A 21,306-nucleotide genomic window follows, 5' to 3' on the forward strand; every position below is an offset into this window, starting at 1 on the left:
AAGGTTGAGCAATGTACGCTAGGCCTACCCTCCAAGGTTAACCTGAGGTGGACCAGCCTCCTCCAAAATCAATACTGCAGCTTTGGAGTTGTTTGCATCAGCCTTGGGTTGACGTGATGGACGAGCCTTCCTCTCTTTGCTGTCAAGTAGACTTCCGAGAAGCTCTCTGACAGCCTTTAATGATGACGTCATACAGTAGTGTGCAAGGTTATTAGAGCACCTCAAGATTCATCATGCATATCCTTTATGTACCAACCTGCATTAAAAACCTCTGGCTGTGAGAATTTTAATTACCGGTCAGTAATCAACGATATAGAAACACTAGGTACTCATGTGTGAAAATGTTAGACCACTTTGTGCTTTAATTAGGCATCTTAAACAACTTCTAAAAATGTTTCATGATTTTCAGTTCCAGTGGTTTGATTTCATATGCACAACAAATGAAAACTCCAGAAGCAATGGGGTGTTGTAATAAATGTGCACACTGCTGTATAACACATCTGATCAATATGAGGTACTCAAGGCTACACACTTCATACTGAAAATGTATTTCAACATTCCACATACTTGTAATTGATTTACAGAATTTGGGTCCATAATTCTTAGGTTTTGCTGCGTTCCAGAGGTACACTGTTTACTAAACTGAATTTGTGTCACAATAATTTAAATCAGTCAGAATCCAGTATTTTCTCATGTTGGGTTGAATCATGCATTATTTGTTCATGCAATTATTACAAATTAAAACGCCAACACTATTCTAAAGAAATAGAAAATAAAAAAACAACAGTGGAAATGAAATTGTCTATCTATCAACAAAGCAATACGTTCATCTTACAAAAAAGAACAATTGGCTTTCTTAAAACTGCATTCTGATCATTTGTGCTGAGAAACAGCCATTACTGTACATGCTCCATCACAATTGGTGAGCAGTTCTCAAGATTCAGTCATACATTTAAGAAGAAATGTTCTTCCATTGCTCAGGATGTTCATGCCACACAAGGGGCAAGAAGGGAATTAGAGGATAGGACCCTGTTGTTCTTGTAATGCGACTGGTTTTCTGTTCATACTTGGATACACTCACTTGCTCCCCTATCACAGGGGGTGCGTGTATGTTCAGCCCCATGCTGACTTGTTCCAAGTAACCCAAGCCTGTGCTTTACTACTCATTTTCACATTCTTAATCACATCATCCAGACTTCATTTCCTCCTTCGAAGCGAGTCATCAAATTGCAGATATATGAAGTTAAACTTCAAAATACATCTCGTTCTTTCTCTCAACGCACTATCAAGAAGCCTGATGAATACAGAACTGAGTAGCAATTATGTGTATTTTAAAAGAAGAGTACACAAGGCTAAGCCCCAAAGATACCCCACCACTTGCAAAAGCAATGCAACTGTAATTAAAGTCTTTCATCGAAAGTGCTCAAATTACCCAGCAGTTAATTGAGCACTGCACTTCACAAAAGACACCAAAATGCTCACTCTTTCGTTCTTCATATTATTTTGTCAATGTCCCCTATAGAAGACACTGCGAATGCAATTAGCAGTTTTAAAGCAATACAATACCTTGAATGGGGCTTTAAAACACGTCACTGTGCAACTGAGACTGCAGTCTTGAAATGACCAAGGCTTTACATTGTCCAGCCTCCCTTCAGCACAGGCTACCTCATCACAGGAAAGGACACTTGTCCAAGTGCAGTGTCCTACACAAAGGGCCCAATTCAGAATTTAGAAAATACAAACTCATGATGTAAATAGAGTTCTTTTTATTTTCCTAAAATGCTAAGTGGGCTCCAATACATTTCTATAGTTTTACCCAGCTTTTATGTTTAAGTTGAATGAATGAATGAATGACATATTAAATGTTGAAGGTTTTAAAATTACCGAACGCACTTATGTCACAGCCCCTGGTCCAGTAAGAAAAGAAATGCAAACGAAGAATCTCTAAAATGTACACAAATGGTCTTTATTGTTTAAAATGTAAGTCAAAGCATTCATTGGTCCCTTCTCTAATTTTGACCAATATCCTATTGATGACCCTGTAGGCGTTTATAGAGGCGAACCCCACACACCGTTCTACTGATGAACTGAAAGTACAGAGCTATTTCAGATATTCATTTTTCAAAACCTGTTAACACATAACAGCCCCCACTAAGAAGTGTATGGTTAGCAGAGCTGGGGGCTGTACTCTTCAAGGAGGGTTTTCATGCTCCACGCGTTTCTGCATCTTTTCTGGAGATGTGATGGACAGCCAGCAACACATAAAAGGTCTTCAGGTTGTTACAAGACAGATGAACAAGAGCAACTGAGTATCTTACCAATATTCATATAAAAACAGTTGCAGCGTTAGTCATGCCTTTTCCCCTCAGACATTTGGATGGTAACTACAGTGTGTTTTTGTTAGGATTTGAAATTGTTGATTGCTGTTTGCTTGAGGTGACGCAAGCCTTGCATGCCATCTGCTGGTGACTGATCACGTTCTTTCATTCTTTCTTTCTTTCTTTCTTTCTTTCTTTCTTTCTTAGCAAGACATTCAGGGGAAATGTTTGATAATTGCTTTCATTTATCTTCTTTGTCATGTTTACAGTGCACGTGTATTCCTTGCAAACCCACATTACACAGCGGAAGATTCTGACGCTATCATTATTATTTTTGTTACTGTGCTTGTGGTACATTGGTGCTCTCTAGTGGTGAAAAGTATTTATTATCCATAGTCAAACTTCAACCAAAATGTTACTTTTTTAATGCACGTCAATGCACTCTGATAATGATATACAAGAACACATGACAAACCTTTCTGTTTCAGATGGACATCCGATGTCAATCATCCATATTTCAACTAGTCGGCAAGACGCTCCAAAAGTTCAGAAATCAGTACTCAGTGACACTACATTCCTGCACCCTGTCAACTATGATTAAGTAAATGGGAAATGTTTTCCAGCGTCAATAACATGAGAATCTTAATGGGGGTTGAGGATAGGGGGTGTTCTTACCAAAAAAAAAACTTAAATGGCATAGAAAAAGATAAATAAATGGAATAAAATGTATGCTCACATTGTAAATTAATTGCAATTATTATTATTTGTTTTATCTGGGTTTTTTTTTTTCCATATGTGTATACTTTACATCAATGGTCTGGTCTGTCCACAAACATGCTTCGTTGCGGTATTGATTTAAAGTTTAAACAACGCAACTGTCATACCAATACTAACACTTCACCAATACGAACAACTTCTACGGTCGGATGCAAATAAAGCAGCGGAGCTCGAGCACCACTGTTGCCCAGTCTCACGAGGAAAAAAAAGCGGAAGTGCCTAAACAATCCCAAAACAAGCCAGTCCCATTTCAGGAGGGGTGGGGGTGTTTATACAAATTCCATTTTTTAATGACGTGCATATACATTGACACCAGAAACCACTCCTACAACCATTTCACCTATTACAAACAAAAAACGCGACTCTCAAAATATGAAAGCCTCTCAATAAAAAAACAAGCCCAATCCCGTTTATTATACGCGGACTTGGCAAGTGTGTCGAGAACACGTGTATTCATTTTTTTTTAACAAAGGAACTGACGTCTTATTACGTAGCATTAGCAACACTAGACACCAATATGGCGGCCACCGTTGCAGTTTGTGCGAATTGTAAACATCTCCACTTTGCAAACATTATTTTTGATTATAATAAAACAACACACCTGTCAAAGGAAGCGAATGATGTAAGGTAGTTATGCGATGTTTCTTTTCATATTTCAGGTTAATCCCGGATTACAAATCGAGCGCACACAGATGATGGAGAGCCTATGATGAGGAAGTCGTAAAGACAGCTGAGGTTTGGGGAAGGATTTTTTTTGCATTACTACTACTAGGTTGCGTTATGCATTTAAAAATATATGTACAGTGTAATATACTTAGGTAAACTGTGTTAATTTAAAAGGCTATGTAGTTTAATTTGTACTTGGTTTTTAGTAAACGTTTTTTGTTTTTAGTATACATTTAATTTCTCTGGTTACATTAAAACGTGGCAAAAGGGGCCCTATTTAAATTAGATTTGCAAAACTACACGTCTGTTGTAACCACTCAGAATCTCAGGGGTGGACAAAAAACATGCACACTTCTGTTGTGTATTCAGTAGTTAAAGAAAGCGCCTTGTTATCTGGAGGTTCCAGGTTCAATCCCAGCTAAACCACTGACTCATGTGTGGCCCTGAGCAAATCAGTGAACCTCCTTGTGCTCTGTCCTTCGGATGAGACGTAAAACCGAGGTGTGACTGCAGCAGCAGCTGTGATGCATAGTTCACCACCTAGTCCACCCCCTAGTCTCTGTAAGTCGCTTTGCATAAAGGCGTCTGCTAGATGACTAATTAATATAAAAGCTACTTCTCCCTGTTGCTAGTATAGTTCCACGACAAGTCCTGTATCCCTCCTTACCAATGTAGTGGCTTGTAAATTTGTCACATCTAATGAATGTCGTCTTGGCTGCACATTGTGGCCCTACACCCCATTGACTATGTTTCTAATTGTTGGCCAAACACTGTGTACTTCCTGTATTTAATTGAACATTGAGAAGTTTAATCTCTTCGGGTACACAAGGAATTGAGCGGTTGTTAAAAGATTTCTTAAAATACATTTGAGAGTGACTCAAGTATCATGAGGAAAATGACAATATGAATGACCAGATCCCACCTAGTCAGTACATTTAACCCTTGTTTCGTGCACCTCGTTGCAGAAATAAGAGCATCATTTTGTTTGTGGAACACGTGTCTCTTATACCAAAGGGTTTTGCAGGTGTTAGGATTGAATCTAATATTGGAGGGAATTAAATCCATCATTATGTACACTAGTGAAGTGATTGTACATTTTCACAGCACCAGTCTGCAACATGGAGTCAAATGGAGACACAGAGTCTGAGCTTTCAGCACTTGGGTTAAAAGTAAAGACTCTGGAGGGTGAGCTGAAGGCTTGTAAAAGTGAGCTCCACAAGCTGCAGAAGCAACTGAGTCAGACGGAGAGGATCTATAAAAACACAGAGAGCTACAATGAGGACTTAAGAAAACAGGTATTTAACAAGTTATTTCAAGAACATTCATTGAGAATGTATACAGTACTCTCCGGAGTTAGCCACCAGCTACAATATGAATCAATAAATACATATGTATTACTTGTCATGACCCACGTGCATCAACATATGAAATGAACTGAATAAATAAAGGAAAAGCAATAGGCAAGTGTATGTTAATAAACTATAATAATGAAGTAACAGACAAACTAACATTAGTAAACTGTCAAACTAAATTAACACTGCACCCCTACACATGTTAAAAAGTGCAGCAGCAATATACAAGACATGAACATTATTTAACAGAATGGTGAAGCAACTCACCAGAACGGGAAACGCCAAGTTATTTGTCGACTTGTGTCCGATTAAGGTTTTTTTCAAGAGCTTGAACAATTTACAACTTTTTGTAGCAAGAGAAAGTGCTGTGCATTTTGCCATTTGTTTACATGCCATTTTGAGGCGATGAGATGCACTTGTGGAAATCAGAATACAAAATAAGTCAATGATATTACGTCTGTTCTGTAAAGATTTAATAAACCAATCAGCATGCCTTAAGACACTGACAAGTTGCTTTTGAAAAGACTGAATAAACTATTTAAAGTTAAGTTTGATGATGGCGAGTTATCAGGTTACAAAACAGTACTGTGTCTGTTGTGAACGAATCGCTATCGGTGCCAAGAAGGTGTTCTTTTAAGTGAAGTTCCTGTTCCTTTAGCCGGTGCATTTACAATGGGAAAAAATGGGTGTTCTCTTAGCTGAAGTGTTCTCTTAGGAAGTGTTTCTGTACGCGGAGACTACTGTATTTAAAAGTAAATGAAGAGGCCTACTAAGTTTCTCCTAATCAAACCATTACTGTTAGGTTGCACAAGTAACTAATACATCCATAATCTATGCCTACTCAAACCTTCCTGGGGATTTAATAGCAGCTTTTTTTGTGTTTTTAATTATTTATTCACCTCATTACTTTTATTAACATTATCACAGGACCCCCACATGCTGAGAATATGTTAGTTCTTTATCAGTTTTTTTAAAGGTTTGTTTTACATTGAACTACAAATATTTAAAATATAACACTCTTGATTGTAAATGGCTTTATCCTGGTACCTTTATCTACTGTAATTAAAATATTTGCATAATTACATTTATTTATTTATTTTTGTTATAAATTTAGTAGTCGGCAATTGATTTTTACCCCGTTTTTCTCCCAGTTTGAAATGTCCAATTGTATTTTAGGCTCAGCTCACCGCTACTACCCCTGCGCTGACTCGGGAGCAGCAAAGACGAACACACGCTGTCCCCCGAAGCGTGTGCCATCAGCCGACCGCTTATTTTCACTCTTTAGGCCTGCCATGCAGCCACCCAAGAGCTACAGCGTCGGAGGACAACGCAGCTCTCGGGCAGCTTACAGGCAAGCCCGCTGGCGCCCGGACAGACTACAGGGGTCGCTGGTACGCGGTGAACCGAGGACACCTTGGCTGACCTAAGTATTAAAAATGAAAATGTTTATTGTCAAATTCTTCTTTATGTAGGTAGATAAACTCAGTAAGGAAATTCATGACCGTAAGAAGAGAGAAAAAAACAGAGCAGATGCAGAAGTTCAGACGGAAGATTCATCTTCATGTGCTCAATCAGGTGGCTTTTGTGTTTGTGATAATGATGACCACAGCAGTGCGGAAGATCAAACTGTTTTGTAGTAGAGCATGTTCAAAACCTTTCAAGGTTTCACTGTGTAATAGAATGGTGAGCCTTCTGTCTGCCTTTCCACTGCCACAAACCTGTTCTGAACACCATTCTCTGAGCATGCTGTTCCAATGAAACCTGTTCTGAACACCATTCTCTGAGCATGCTGTTCCAATGAAACCTGTTCTGAACACCATTCTCGATGAGCATGCTGTTCCAATGAAAGCTGTTCTGAACGCCATTCTCGATGAGCATGCTGTCTTATTGTATTACTTGTATTGTAACACTTGAAATGTATTTGCTTACGATTGTAAGTCGCCCTGGATAAGGGCGTCTGCTAAGAAATAAATAATAATAATAATAATAATAATAATAATAATAATAATAATAATAATTTAGATCTGCCGCCCCCCCAAAAATATCTTCCAACTTGTGTGGAACAGGAGTCCATTTAAAATAATTGTAGCTCACAGAATATTTGCCTAAATATTGTTTTACACTTCCATTAACTACATAGGTCCCAAATGTGCAGTTTTGAAATATGCAGCATTTCCTGAGTCATTTCACCTCAAGGTTGTCTTCTGGGTCAAAAGCATGTCAGTCAGTAGGGGAATCAGCTGTTTAATGAAGCCATTAAAAGGGATGGAGATGATTTCACTTTCCATGTAAAATGATCAAGCAAGTTCAAAACTAACTGAAAGCATGGCTTGCACACAAATATGTCTTTAAGGAAGTGTCGTAGCAGATAGCATGTTTTATAATAAGAATACATGTTTACTACAATACTGATAATAACCATGTTATTGTGCTGTATTTTTCCATGTAACAGATTATTACCACTACTATGAAAATTATCAAAGCACAAATACGGATGGTACAGAGCCCAGTCTGCAGACACATGGACACTTTGAGTCTGATTCACAGAATCCAGGCTGTGTAGATGGTTTCCAGCACTCTGCTACAGAGGGAGTCCTTGAAGAAGTCAGCGTACGCAACAGTGAGGGCACATCTCCGAACCAGGAGGCAAGTACAGTCTACTGGAGTAGCTTTTAATAGCATGGGGTAGACTGGGAATAAAGCCTGCATGTTGAGCTCATTAGAGCATGATGCTTTGTAAGTCCCACTATTACTGAGTGATTGTAGTAAGGTTTCACACATTTTTGATCTGCTTCTGATTTATAAATGCTGATCTGCGTGCTGTGAAGCTTCTGTTCTATCTCTACAGTTTAAGCCGATTACCAGAGCCACATGGCTACCCATAAACAGATATGTGACTGTCTCTGTCACATATGTAAAGCACCCACACTTTTTTTTAATTTATTTTATTATTGTATATGAAATTGTCTTCATGTTTCACTTTAGTTGATTAGTGTAACATTGTTTAGTGTTTGAATAGGCTGACTCTTCACTTTGATCATAAATCTAAGAGGAGTACCTGTGGCTAAACCATGAGTATAGCATCTGATGCCACTGTCTTCTAAGTGATTGGAAAGCAAAGCTTGTGTTTTATTGATGTGCATTTTTCTGTTTATCAAGTACTAGTAAGCACTTTCCCCATTGTGTGTGTGTGTGTTTGTGTATACTGGATACCCTAAACCTAATCCAGCTCTTGATTTGTGTTATTTTATTTAATTTGACCTCTATCTGAAAAGGGGGCTGCTAAATAAAGAAGTGCATCATGTGATGGTTTTTTGTGAACTGGTTTCGGTAACTGTGCATGGGTCTGCATACCTGTGGAGTATCACGGTGTGTGTGTGTTATATATTGATGAAGTATTTAAAAAGAAACAAATTGGCTAGAATCGTTTTACGATTGAGCATTTCATATCATTGTACTTTTTTAAGCAGGAGTCAGACGGCACCTCCATTGCAGATCTTTTGAGAGCCACAGCTGAAGCAGTAGTGTCACAGACTGGATTTGTCTTTGATGAAAATTCAGGGATGTATTATGATCACAGCACAGGCTTCTACTATGACTCGGTAAAAACCCTCCATTTATAACAAAAAAAAACATATTGTTTTGTCTTTAACATTGAATTCTGATAAGTAGACTATGTTCAGTAGATTTATCGAAGGCAAATGTAGCAATTCAGAAATATATTTCTTTCTAGTATGCACCTGTTTAATATCCTGCTATGTGTGTTCTCTAGAATTCTCTATTGCTTCTGCCTCATTGATCATTATTTACCATGTCAACTAATCCAGCAAAAATGGCATTTTCAGCCATTTGTAAAAGCGGAATTTCAGGAGGGATGTGGTTTGGAAAATGGCAACTGGAGTGGTGTATCTTTAAAATCTGTCCCCACTTAAATAGATGAGAGTAGAAGCCAGTTTTAGTATAAGATTAAGCATCTTTCCGTTCTGCCCTAGAACAGTTTCACACCTACAATAGGTGACCCTTTTTTTCTTCATACGCTTGTTTATTTTTTGAAAGCTGTAAATAAATAAGAATGGTTGTACATTGATTTTCTTCCAGTCAAGTCAGCTGTATTACGACGCCAACACAGGAATGTATTATTACTACGACAGTGATAGCGGCCGGTATCAGTTTCACTCTCGAGTGGATGTGCAGGCCTATCCAGCTAACACCGACCCGAGCCAGGACAAGAAGGGAAAAAAGAGAAGAAAAGGGGCAGAAAAAACAGCAACACTAGAGGACAAGGTACCGGGTCATTACTATTGTGTCAAGTGCTAAAGTCTTGTGTCAGGGAGTTGAATTTATGTTTTGTGTAGCTGAAGCATGCTTTACTCAACACTATCTTTAATGAAAGCTAATTCTTGGCTAACTTTTATTAATGAATTTCAGTGTCTTGTACTGGAAAAAAAATGGCATGACTGTACAGATATACAGTAGACAGTTCATTCCCAGACCTGTATAGTGTTGGAGAAGCTATCCTTTTGGAACCCTTTATTTAGCAACATCATCAAGTGCTGGTGGCAGTAAGACTTCTCTGCTGCCAATTAAGTGTGGATTTTGTGAACTCTTTACTGTGGTCTCTGAGTGTACACAAACAAAATGCACAGGGGAGTGAATCTACAGTGTTGTGACAGGATACATGAGCTTCACCCAATTCAAAGTGAAAATAAAGTCTGTAAGGGGCTTATGCTAATGAGAGGTAAGACAAATGTCGAAATGTAGGCAAACTGAAACAAGTTGGTTCAAATTTGCAAACCAAAGACACGTCGGTAAGATCAGTGTTTTTTCCGGAGTGTAACTTTTTGAATCGCTAGGAGTACATTTTTGTCATAATGTCTGCAGTCAGTTCAGTTCTGGGCTTTTTAACCTTATGGCACAACGTTTTCATCTGTTTTCCTTATGCCATTAGCACAAACCGTAAGTTCTGTTGTTTGTAAACATGAAGGGGTCTAGAAGTACGAGCAGTGCTCCGCATGAGGTTTTGGGTCTGGAGTAAAATGCAACATTACCTTGAAGTCATGAGTAATCTCGATAAATACTGTAACATTTTTAATGGTAACGGGTTAGGCATTAAAGAGCCTTCCATTTTAACTACAGGGTTCTTTATGAGCTCAGCGCTTTTTTTTTTTGCGGTATCTCAGTGACTCTGCAAACAGTGGCAGTGTTTGTACCGTGGTGTCCCCACGGTACAAACTGGGGCCCCTATTTTATTACCAGTACTTTCAAACAGGGCAACGACGACTATTTGCATTGCATTTTACTACAGCAATCGCAAAAAACACTCACAAAGACAGTTAAAAATTAACTTTTCGTGCTATTGCAGCGGCAAAGTCTGCAATTATAGCTGAATAATCGAGTTTTTGGCAAATTTGGTGCACAATGTTCTGCGACCTTGTAGAAAGTAAATAGTTTTTGATTCATTTCATGCTCAGGTATGAAAAGCTTCTCTCCCCTGACACGACAGGCACAGTCAAAAGCAGACGCAAGGCAATACTGAGGTTAGGATACAGCTCCAGCACATTTTCCTTAGATGTAGTCGAGGATAGCAAGAGGTGAGGACGATACATTGGATGGAAACGCATTTATTTGAATTTGTTTCCAGGTTCATTCAAGCACGCAGCTCTACACCTATACATGTATTCCCCCTCATGTTTGCAGCATTGACAGCACGCGCAAGCAAACTTTGTTTGTTGTGTGTGGAAATTAGTTAATTTTGAAATGTCTTGTGTTTTTCTTTTAAATCGTATGTTACGTGATTGCGCTGCAAATACTGACGTGAACTTGCGCATGGCGTTAAACCCCGACTCTGTGTGTTTTCTGCTTGTGGCGTATAGATAAAAAGAACGCTAAAAAGGCTAAAGTCATTTATTTTGGTGCAGACTTGAGGAGTATAATTTTTATTTGTTTATTTATTTTTTATGTAGTATCTGAGCCACGTCAACAGGGGGCCCCATGCTGCCTCAGGACCCCATGCAATTGCATGGGCTGCGTGTGGCTAAAACCGCTACTGTCTGCAAATTAATTCCGTTACTTATATTTTAACATTACATTCTTAAACTCAGTGAACATGTTAAAGCTTCAATATAAAGCCATACAGATAAAGTTAATAAGCTATAAAACAGTTATTTTAATATTATAGGCACCTTTTTATAGCGGTTGCCTCTGACGATGGTTCCAGTTGGATTTGTAGCTTCAACCTGTGTACCTTCGGATTTTTCTTATTCTTCCTGTGATTGGCTGCAAAGACAACAGGGCTAGCCAGAGATTGGATAATGTTTTGTTAGGTTGTTTTTTCTTGTGTACAGTTTCCTAGTAACAGAAGACGTTGTATTCTGGGAGATGTAGTTGTTAGTGGAGGTTTTAGGGGAGGCAGACAAGCTGTGCAGAAAAATTGCTATGTGTATTTTTATGCTTTACATTTGATTCCAGGCTGTTGGGTATGATATTGTATCTAAAAAGTGATCAAATACTTTAAAGCAGTTCTCATGGTGAGCTAGTCGGTGTTTTATGACGTGTCTCTTGTTGTCTAATTATTTGTTCGTGTCTTGGTTTACAAATGGTACTGTTTTTTTTTAGATTGCTGGAATATAATCCTCAAACTTGCACGTATTTTAAAGCAGTCTCCATATCTCATAAGATTTCAGCTTTCCAACGAGATCACAACAGGCAGTTTGTTGTTTTGTATAGTGTGCAAACTGTTACACAGTAGAATAACAAGTTCGGCCTGTCTAATTTTGATCAGCGTGTTTATATAAAAAAATGAAAAGAAAAAAAAACCCTGTTGAGTCTGTTACAGAAACAAATGTGGATCTTATGATTTCACAGCTTTCTGCAAGACTTGGTCCATAAAGTGCACATTTCCTTAGGGTGAATACAAAACTGATTAATTATTAGTCTAAAAAAAATACAAACACGGAGTGTGCATTGCCCTAATAAAATGTAACTCTGGCTATCTCCTATCTATCTGTCTGTCTGTCTGTCTGTCTGTCTATCTATCTATCTATCTGTCTGTCTATCTATTATGTTTATATGTTTTGCATGAAATGTTGGTGTTTATATTTATTACAGGGATTTGGTTTTAGCACCACTGTTAGCATAAGGAGCAAACATAATCTCATTACCATGTGCTCTATCCCCACTCAACATGTTTTGTTCTGAATCTTGTGCTAAATTCGCAAAATATTATATAGTATAAAATGAATCATTATTAAAACCTTTTTAATAAGATACCCAAGATAAATATGGATAATTTTAATGGTGTGGAGTTGATTACCTGATGTTCATCCTGGCCCAAGTGCAATAAGTGACTAAATCAATGGCTAATACAGAGATATCATCTTTTGGGAGCATAGCCTCAAGTAAAGGTACATTGGTTGCATAAACTTTCACAAATTATTATGTTATAAACCTTCAAGCCTAGATTAGTTTGAAATATGTGAGCGTCACCGTTGAAGCTGAACAAAACTGGTACAATTTCAAAAGTTAAAGAAACCTGCTAGCTTAGTCTTGTGTGTTGTCTTGTTTCCATAAGAACCAGAGGAGACGGCAGGTAATCATTCATACTCATCATTAAAATTGCATGCTTTTCAAACCAAGTGAATCAATGACACTAACGCAGTCCTGTCTGTCTTTGATAACTGAAAATGTGAGGTGAAGATTGTAAATCGAAGAACTGGAATAATCACTGGAAGCTTTGTATTGCTCTTTTTATTAAATAGAGAATAGGTATTAATTCTGAAATGTAGCTTATATAAGAAGATCATGTTGAAATTCAGTTCCATTTTTGCAATTTGTATGCAGTGGTGAGTTCGCCTATCGTGTGAATGGAAGTTGGATTGAAAAGCGCTATTGGAACAGGGAAATGGCTAGGCTTACTTTTTACGTTTACGCTTTACTTTTATGATTGAATCCGCCCTAGGTTACCCATGTCGACCTGTGTTATAGTTCTCTAATATTTTGATTTTCATTTTAATTTAAAACTCTGCACACACAATCATTGTTTGGAAAAGGTTTCCCAACCCACGCAAGTGTCTTTCATGCATGAACGTGTACATAGTGTGAACCGAAAACATTAAGCTTCTTAACAAAACTGATGAGCATATCGCCTGTGGGTCCCATGTATATGGAATCCAACAAAACCAGGACTGAAAGATAAATTGCTATCTCAAAGTAATTCAAGAAGGTTTGGGATGGAAATCTGCTCTCAAATCCTTGTTACCATCAACAAAAGTCAAAGCAAAGATTGGACTAGGGAGTTAACTCCCACAAATCAAGCACTGAATACCTCAAAAGGTGAGACCTCTCTCTCTCTCTCTGCTACGCGCTAATCTTCCAGCACTGATTGCCTAGACATAGGAGTATTGGTAGACCCCATCTATGGCAGATGGCTGAATGAAGACCTAAAGGTTAGCACCTTGAAAATTGCCATTAAATCTCAGCTGATACCTTGATACCACACATTCAACACACTGTACATCTTGCAAGGGAATTGGCACTGCTTATCTTCTGATGTGGTTACACCCCAAGTGGATCTAGTAATAAGACATTGTAAGAACTTTTCAATAAAGCTGAATGGCTGTGTTAACAGATTTCTTCCATTTAAAAACAATGGTATTTATGTTATCTATAGTATGGTATTTGCTTGTAGTGTGGTAGATAGTTGCCATTGTTTCTATGTGGTAGCAGCAGGGCTATAAATGTCTCTAAGAAATTATGTGAGGATGTGTTTTGCAACTGATTAGGGTATGGCTTTTGTCCAGTTTGCAACAGAGCCAGCAGCAACTAAGATAAAAAAAACCTTTATGCAGTAGTTAAATGTGCTCATTTTATAAATCTGGGAGTAACAGTTGTTTTTCTTCTCTAAACTGGCAATGCAGATGGTTCTTTCATTTCAGATTTGCTACCGTTAGTAAGATAGCATGTACAATGCCGGCCTTGGTGTTGTAAACAGTAGGTTACGCTGTGTGGTGTTACACTACTGCTAGGTCTGATCGACATACTGTGGCATCATTTCAAATCCAGAAAGTGAAATACAAACTATGAATTCCAATTTCAAATGCAGAGATACAGAAAGAAAGCAGTTTAGTGGTGTGTTCTTTGTTTAGATTTTTCAATTTTTAAATAGATGTTTTGGAAAGGTTGCCATGTTGTTTTTTTCATGTGCACATGAGAATTTAAGAGGTTGTACATCTTGAAAAAAGAGACACTAGCAATAGTGAGGGATTCTCAGAACTGCAAGAAACGTATGTTTTCTTAATTCTTAAGTTCTAAAACCAAGGCAGATTAAGCTGAAGAACTTTTTTTTTTACTCTAAACTGTATAATATTGTTTTAAAAGGAACACAAAGCAGACCATCAAAAGGCACCTAGTTCTACTCGAGAAGAAGCTGCTGATGAAAAGAAGTGTGAACAGAAGCGAAAGAGAGCCACGTTGGATCCTGGAACTAAGATGGAGACCGTCAGGTCTGTGGCCACTGGACACTGTGCTGTAGAGGAGGATGATGTTGAAATGGCAGCACTCTCAAAGGAAAATGTACAGAGAGACCATGTGAACAGCGAAAGTGAGCCAGAAGAGGGAGAAATCACAGAGTCTGAAAAAGAGGATGGGTCTGCTGTTGAGACGACAGGCAGTGAAAGCAGTGAGCTGGAGGAAGAGGAAGGTGAGCTCCGGACAGATATTTGAATGGTGGCTGCATGCACTGCTGGCTTTGTATCGGGTCATATTACATCTACATACTTATCCCAGGTAACCAGGTCATATTACATATACCTACATATCCCAGGTAACCAGGTCATATTACATCTACCTGCATATCCCAGGTAACCAGGTCATATTACATATACCTGCATATCCCAGGTAACCTGATCATATTACATCTACCTACATATCCCAGGTAACCTGATCATATTACATCTACCTGCATATCCCAGGTAACCAGGTCATATTACATCTACCTACATATCCCAGGTAACCTGATCATATTACATATACCTGCATATCCCAGGTAACCTGGTCATATTACATCTACCTGCATATCCCAGGTAACCTGGTCATATTACATCTACCTACATATCCCAGGTAACCAGGTCATATTACATCTACCTGCATATCCCAGGTAACCAGGTCATATTACATCTACCTACATATCCCAGGTAACCTGATCATATTACATATACCTGCATATCCCAGGTAACCTGGTCATATTACATCTACCTGCATATCCCAGGTAACCTGGTCATATTACATCTACCTACATATCCCAGGTAACCAGGTCATATTACATGTACCTACATATCCCAGAAGGGTGGATTGGAAGTTTTGCTTCCAGAGGTGCCTACTGTCTTTCACAACAGATGTACCCTAGAATGACATTAGTGACGAACATGCAGCCAGCGGCATAAACTTCTAATACTGTAGTTCATTTTAATTTCTAAAACCTAGGCTAAGGATAGATTGTCTTTGGTAAAACTAATGCAGACTCAAAGGGCTACCCAGCATACATAGCTTAAACTATATATTCCATTGTTGTCATGTTTTACGGTAAAAGTCTGAATATTAGCAAATTAAGATTTACTGGTAAATCGGTAAATGTCCAAAATAAACATAACTCTACAAATCTCAAGAATAACAAAGAATAAATAAGCTTCGGTAATGGTCCGAAAAGCCATATATTTCTTCATAATTTTGGGCATTTACCAATATGTGTCGGTAAATCATGAGATTAACTGGTAAGTGTCCAAAAAGCCCTATATTTCTTCATTATCCGGACATTTACTTGGTAAATGTTGACAGTGACTGGTAAAACTTAATATTTGCCAGATTCTGACTTCTACTGTAACATATATACCAGCAAACAGTCATCTGTGCATTTTTTTAATTATTATTTTTTGTTTTGTTCATTTTGTGCTGCAGACACAGAAGTATGGCCTCCATGTGTCAGGGTGACTGTGGTTCGCTCCCCAGTGTTGCAGACAGGAACACTGTTTGTTATCACTGCAGATAATCCTGCTACCATTGGGAGGTAACAGTGCATGCTGATAACTATTCTTATGCATATCTCTTCATTGTATTTACATGTTATTTCTGTTTTCAGTCGTGGTGTGTTTAATTGTCTCAGCTGCTAAAGTTTGCTCATTTGTTGGATTTTTACATTTAGATTCTTTATTTGCTACAGTTTGTATATTTAATGTATTCCTGTACTTTCAAAATGCATTTCAAATGCTGTCACTGCTTAGCTATAGGCGCAAATATGAATTCATATTTTCTGTGTCTGCTGCTTGGCTGAGAACAGGCTTTCAGTTAATATGCACCTATATTATGGAACTTGATTCCTAAGGACACTTGCAGCACCAGCTCAATTACACATTTTAATCTGTTAACAAATGTGTGTTGACCTTACCTGCTGTAGGTAATTGCACTGTGCCTGAGTGAAAGATGTTTTAGAAATGTAAACAGTATTCTATTGTGTATTTGTCCACATTTCCTCTGCAGGGAGAAGGACATGCAGCATGCAATACGAATACCTGAACTTGGTGTTAGTAAGGTAAGCTTTTTAAGGAAAGAGGTCGGAGAACAGTTTAGCAAACAAGAGCATATTGCATTGTGCTGGAATGCTTACGGAAGCAATCATCTAAACTACCAAGCAACACATCTTTAACAGTGCTTGTGGGTCTTTTAACAGTGCTTGTGAGTCTTTTAACAGTGCTTGTGAGTCTTTTAACAGTGCTTGTGAGTCTTTTAACAGTGCTTGTGAGTCTTTTAACAGTGCTTGTGAGTCTTTTAACAGTGCTTGTGAGTCTTTTAACAGTGCTTGTGAGTCTTTTAACAGTGCTTGTGGATCTTTTAACAGTGTTTGTGAAAGCGATTCTTTCTAACTCACTTCCTAATTGGCCACCTCTTGAACAACCCTTTTTTCGGCATTCACTGGCGTTTTACGGGCCGGTCAGAAAATAGGAATTCAGCGTTAGAAGTTAAAAGAAAATCTTACACAGTTCCATGTTTTATATTAAAACTATCTTAAAATAATTTGCTTCTTTTCAAATTAGTTCCATGCGGAAGTATACTTTGACATTGAGTTACAAAGCTACGTACTGGTAGACCAGGGGAGCCAGAATGGTACAGTCATCAATGGAAACAGAATTTTACAGGTAAGGGTTTACATGAAAAGATATATGTTAATAACAATCTGTGATATCCCCTGTCCCATGGCAAAAAAAAAAAAAAGAATTCGACTGACAGAACAACTAACAATCCAGATCCAAACTGTACAAAATATGGAATCGAATCGATTGGTTACTAATCTGTTTTCAAAGTGTTCATGTTCATGGAATTGCAGCTGGATGATATTGGACTTCAGACTTGAGTGTTGGTGGCTTATTCTCTTCTCTGTGCCCATGGAATCGCAGACTCCAGTTTTTGCCACTGTGGTGAACTCTGCTGTCTACACAAAGCAGACCACCGGAGAGCTGTTCAGAAAGTAGTTTTCCCCACCCTTGCACTGGCACATGGCCACTGTGGAAACCAGCATGTCTTCTAAAAATGCTTCTGCTTACATATGTTTTAATAGTTAATCGTGACAGACTGTGGCAGTGCCCATGCTGGTTTACTGTGTTTTGATTTGTGGAGGGAAAAGGCTTAAAGATACGTAAACTGCATTCTTTTTTGGAGTTGCACTCAATCAAGCTTAATATAATTCTTTACATGGAAATATGCAATAGGGTAGTGCACCAAGACAGGCAGAGTTTATATCAGGCAGCATATAGACTATTTATTATGTGTGAGAGCTTGTAGCGCACATACTGTTTTCATAACTTGTCCTGTTTGGGTGTTCACATGTTTGTTTCTTTAAAAATCTTTTAAATGTCTTAATTATGGTGGAGGGATGAAATGTGCACACTTGCAACACCTACCACTGGCAATAATTGAATCTGTTAGCATTGCAAGCCCACATTGGCAGTTTTTCTTGTTAGGCAAAGAACTGTTAATTGGGAGGAGCAACACTGTTTACATTGATGTCTACTATACTAAGTTTCTCTGATTAATGGCCAGTTTGTAAATCTGCTTGGTTTCAGCCCAAAACTAAATGTGACCCTTGCATATTGGAACACGGGGATGAAATAAAGATGGGTGAAACGGTCTTATCTTTTCACATCCACACTGGTAATGACACGTGTGATGGGTGTGAGCCAGGTCAGGTTCTAGCACACCTGAGCCTTAACAAGAAGGAAGAATGGGCTGGTATGTATTCACCTCTCTTAATGTGAGCATTAAATTTAGTGAAGAATTGGATTACATCATAAATTGCATACTGGTAGCATTATTACTTTTTTATTGTTTAATTACAATTAGAAACATGAAGAGTTTTTGTTATTTAGTTATACATGTGAAATAATGTTTATTATCCACCAGCCAGATGTACACAGGCTGGTCACAAAGTTGGAGAATATAAGTGAAATTAGACTGCAGTCTGAAATGCGAATGTATGTGCTCACGTGATGCACCTTCTGCGTCACATCCAGTGTTGATTGTGCATTGCATTTCTTAGGCAGATTCTATTTTCACTGCAAAACCACCATTCATTAACCTTGCACACCATGCGATTGTTCTTTGTAATTGCTTCCCAAGTTGTTTTCTGTAGCTGCATGTCTCAACTGTTACAGGACCAGTGCTAAGCAAAGAAGAGAAGGAGGTAGTGAGACAGAAAGAGCTTAAACACATTAAAGTCAAGTATGGACTGAAGGTAAGGGCACAACCCCTTTTGTTGTTTTTGAATGCTCTAGTCATGATTTTAAATGTGTTATGGGATTCGGAATGGTTCCTGAAATGTTATACTTTCTGTCCTGTTGAATCTGTTTAGAACAGTGATTATGAAGGTGCTAAAGCTCTGAAAAACTCAAAGTACAAAGACCGGGCACAGAAAAGAAGACAGACGGTCGGCAGTGAAGGGACTTTTCAAAGGGATGATGCTCCAGCTTCAGTTAACGTGTAAGTAAAACATTTACAACTTCTATTTTCTTCACTACATTTGCATAAAAAAACTTCACGAAACCTTATTTGAGTAAATGTTGTGTTTGAACTGATTTGTGTAGCTGCTGTGAATCATCAGTAAAATGTGTATTTAGTACATACTGGACCCAAGAAGAAAACAATACCACTTTTTTTCTTTTCAGTGAAATCGACAATAGTAACAAAGGACGGAAAATGCTTGAGAAGATGGGATGGAAGAAAGGGGATGGATTGGGCAAGGATGGTTTAGGAAGGAAGGAACCAGTAAGTACTGCATATGGGAAATTATATATATATATATATATTTTAGCTCAAAGAGCCAGCTGCCCAACGTTTCGATATGTTGTACATATCTTTCTCAAGGGAGCCTGTGTTTGAATCAAAACATCAAATATATATATAATGTGTGTGTGTGTAAAAACTATTAAGGTTTTTAGAAACAATCAAATGAAGTGTATTAGAAAGTAGTCTAACTTCCAAAAAACAAAACAAATATGAACAATAAGTGTCTGTAATGAATGGGGCATTGTGATGTTAACAAAATAAGCATTAGAAGCAAACAGACTCTCCTTTATTATCTTTTCTGTACTGTTTATAGTAAGGCGGTGCTTCACTTGCAATCTCTTTAAAACATTTCTGAACGGCTACACATTTTAAAAAGTGAAGTATACTTCTACAGTATCTCTAATCTCTTATATTTAATAATTTGTTTGCAGAATTGTTATGTGGACCGGTACAACAGAATGTAATAGTTATGAAACATGAGTGTTTCCTTTTGTTTCCAGTACTCACACCTTTTGTGCTGCCTTTATCGTTTATATCAATATTAGAATTTACAATCTTTGTTTTACTTCAGTAATATTAATTGGGGTGGGTATGAATTCACAAGGATTGCTGCTACTATTTCACAGGTCCAGCTGAAAATCCGTAAGTCCCAGGCTGGTCTGGGCACCAATGCTTCACTTTCTGTGGAAGAAGCTCTGACACTCAAAACCAAGAACCAGAAGAACTGGGAGAAGGCCAGGGAGAGGTTTGCAGACACTTGCCAAACTACTGGTACCCCCAAGAAGAAAGAAAAGCCCAAAGTGAAATCCTGGGTCCGAAGTGAAGCAGAATAGGAAAGCCAGGTCCTACGATGGACTGGTGTAGATTATTTAAGCAAGTTGCTTTTATCTCTTTCTTTAAAAAAATAAAATAAAAAAGTTGTTTTCAAAAAAGCCTTCCAATAAGTAGCTGTAAAAGGAAAGTGGACATGCATTGATTGTATTCTGAATTTGACACTGTCACTTGTTGGTATCTAACAGTTCAGTATCAGCCTATGCCTGAGATCATTTTCATTGTGTGTAGAAGCTGCTTACATTTATTTTTGCTTTTGTATTAAAACCGGTCTACTAATTAGAACCTGAAATATAAGTATGTGTCATAATATCAAATGTGAGTTGTAAAATATACTAAAACACCCGTACTCAGTCTTCCAATGACAACGGACAGCAGTGTGGAGTAGTGGTTAGGGCTCTGGACTCCTGACCGAATGGTTGTGGGTTCAATCCCTTGTGGGGGACACTGCTGCTGTACCCTTGAGCAAGGTACTTTACCTAGATTGCTCCAGTAAAAACCCAACTGTATAAATGGGTAATTGTATGTAAAAATAATGTGATATCTTCTAACAATTGTAAGTTGCCCTGGATAAGGGCATCTGCTAAAGAAATAAATAATAATAACACTATGTAACACAATTTTTGTTCCTGGGTAGTAAGTGTTATTTCCTAATTGCTTATGCCTCAAAAGTATAGAAAATGGCTATTATTCCCCACAAACTTTGCTTTTGTGACCAGGACAGTGATATTTTGAAATTTACCTATTTCCAATGAGAAAACGGGCGAATTTGTGTCTTTTCGTTCACATAAAGTCAGAAAAAACAACATATGAATCCAAATTAACATGTATTTATACTAAAGTAATACAAAAATGACTACAAAAGATTTAGAAGTGAGTAGTTTTTCGAGATTTAAGATTATACTGTAAATCACTTTCACGAATCAGCCCCCAAATATAGTCTCCCATCATGTTCTCGTTATACTGTCCTTGGTAGCGGCATTCAAAGTCCAGTATATCCTGGTGGAAGCGCTCGCCTTGCTCCTCCGAGTATG

The 21,306-nt window shown here is 38.0% G+C and overlaps 1 protein-coding gene across 2 annotated transcripts; it reads left to right on the forward strand.

Annotated features, from left to right (window-relative positions):
* The first annotated feature begins 3,558 nt into the window (after positions 1-3,558).
* LOC117973422 (angiogenic factor with G patch and FHA domains 1-like) lies at positions 3,559-20,569 on the forward strand. Of its 2 annotated transcripts, XM_058993835.1 has the most exons (16): positions 3,559-3,643; positions 3,755-3,830; positions 4,866-5,056; positions 6,586-6,688; positions 7,566-7,759; positions 8,584-8,715; positions 9,212-9,397; positions 14,489-14,810; positions 16,064-16,172; positions 16,607-16,694; positions 17,197-17,298; positions 18,223-18,388; positions 18,811-18,890; positions 19,008-19,135; positions 19,321-19,420; positions 20,068-20,569. In XM_058993835.1, exons 3-16 carry the CDS (start codon positions 4,880-4,882, stop codon positions 20,272-20,274), a joined length of 2,094 nt encoding a protein of 697 aa, XP_058849818.1. In that variant the 5' UTR covers positions 3,559-3,643; positions 3,755-3,830; positions 4,866-4,879; the 3' UTR covers positions 20,275-20,569. The 2 variants fall into 2 exon arrangements, with proteins under 2 accessions (XP_058849818.1, XP_034781586.2); XM_034925695.2 differs by having other exon boundaries at positions 3,585-3,830; positions 16,643-16,694.
* The last annotated feature ends 737 nt before the right edge of the window (positions 20,570-21,306 follow it).

Source organism: Acipenser ruthenus, chromosome 1, assembly GCF_902713425.1.
Source record: "Acipenser ruthenus chromosome 1, fAciRut3.2 maternal haplotype, whole genome shotgun sequence".
NCBI lineage: Eukaryota > Metazoa > Chordata > Actinopteri > Acipenseriformes > Acipenseridae > Acipenser > Acipenser ruthenus.

Bases quoted from the DNA above. Each gene is read 5' to 3' on its own strand.
- LOC117973422 (XM_058993835.1), top strand. From the start codon at position 4,880: ATGGAGTCAAATGGAGACACAGAGTCTGAGCTTTCAGCACTTGGGTTA. The intron at 18,389-18,810 runs GTATGTATTCAC...CAACTGTTACAG, and splicing joins CAAGAAGGAAGAATGGGCTG to GACCAGTGCTAAGCAAAGAA. The intron at 19,421-20,067 runs GTAAGTACTGCA...ACTATTTCACAG, and splicing joins GTTTAGGAAGGAAGGAACCA to GTCCAGCTGAAAATCCGTAA.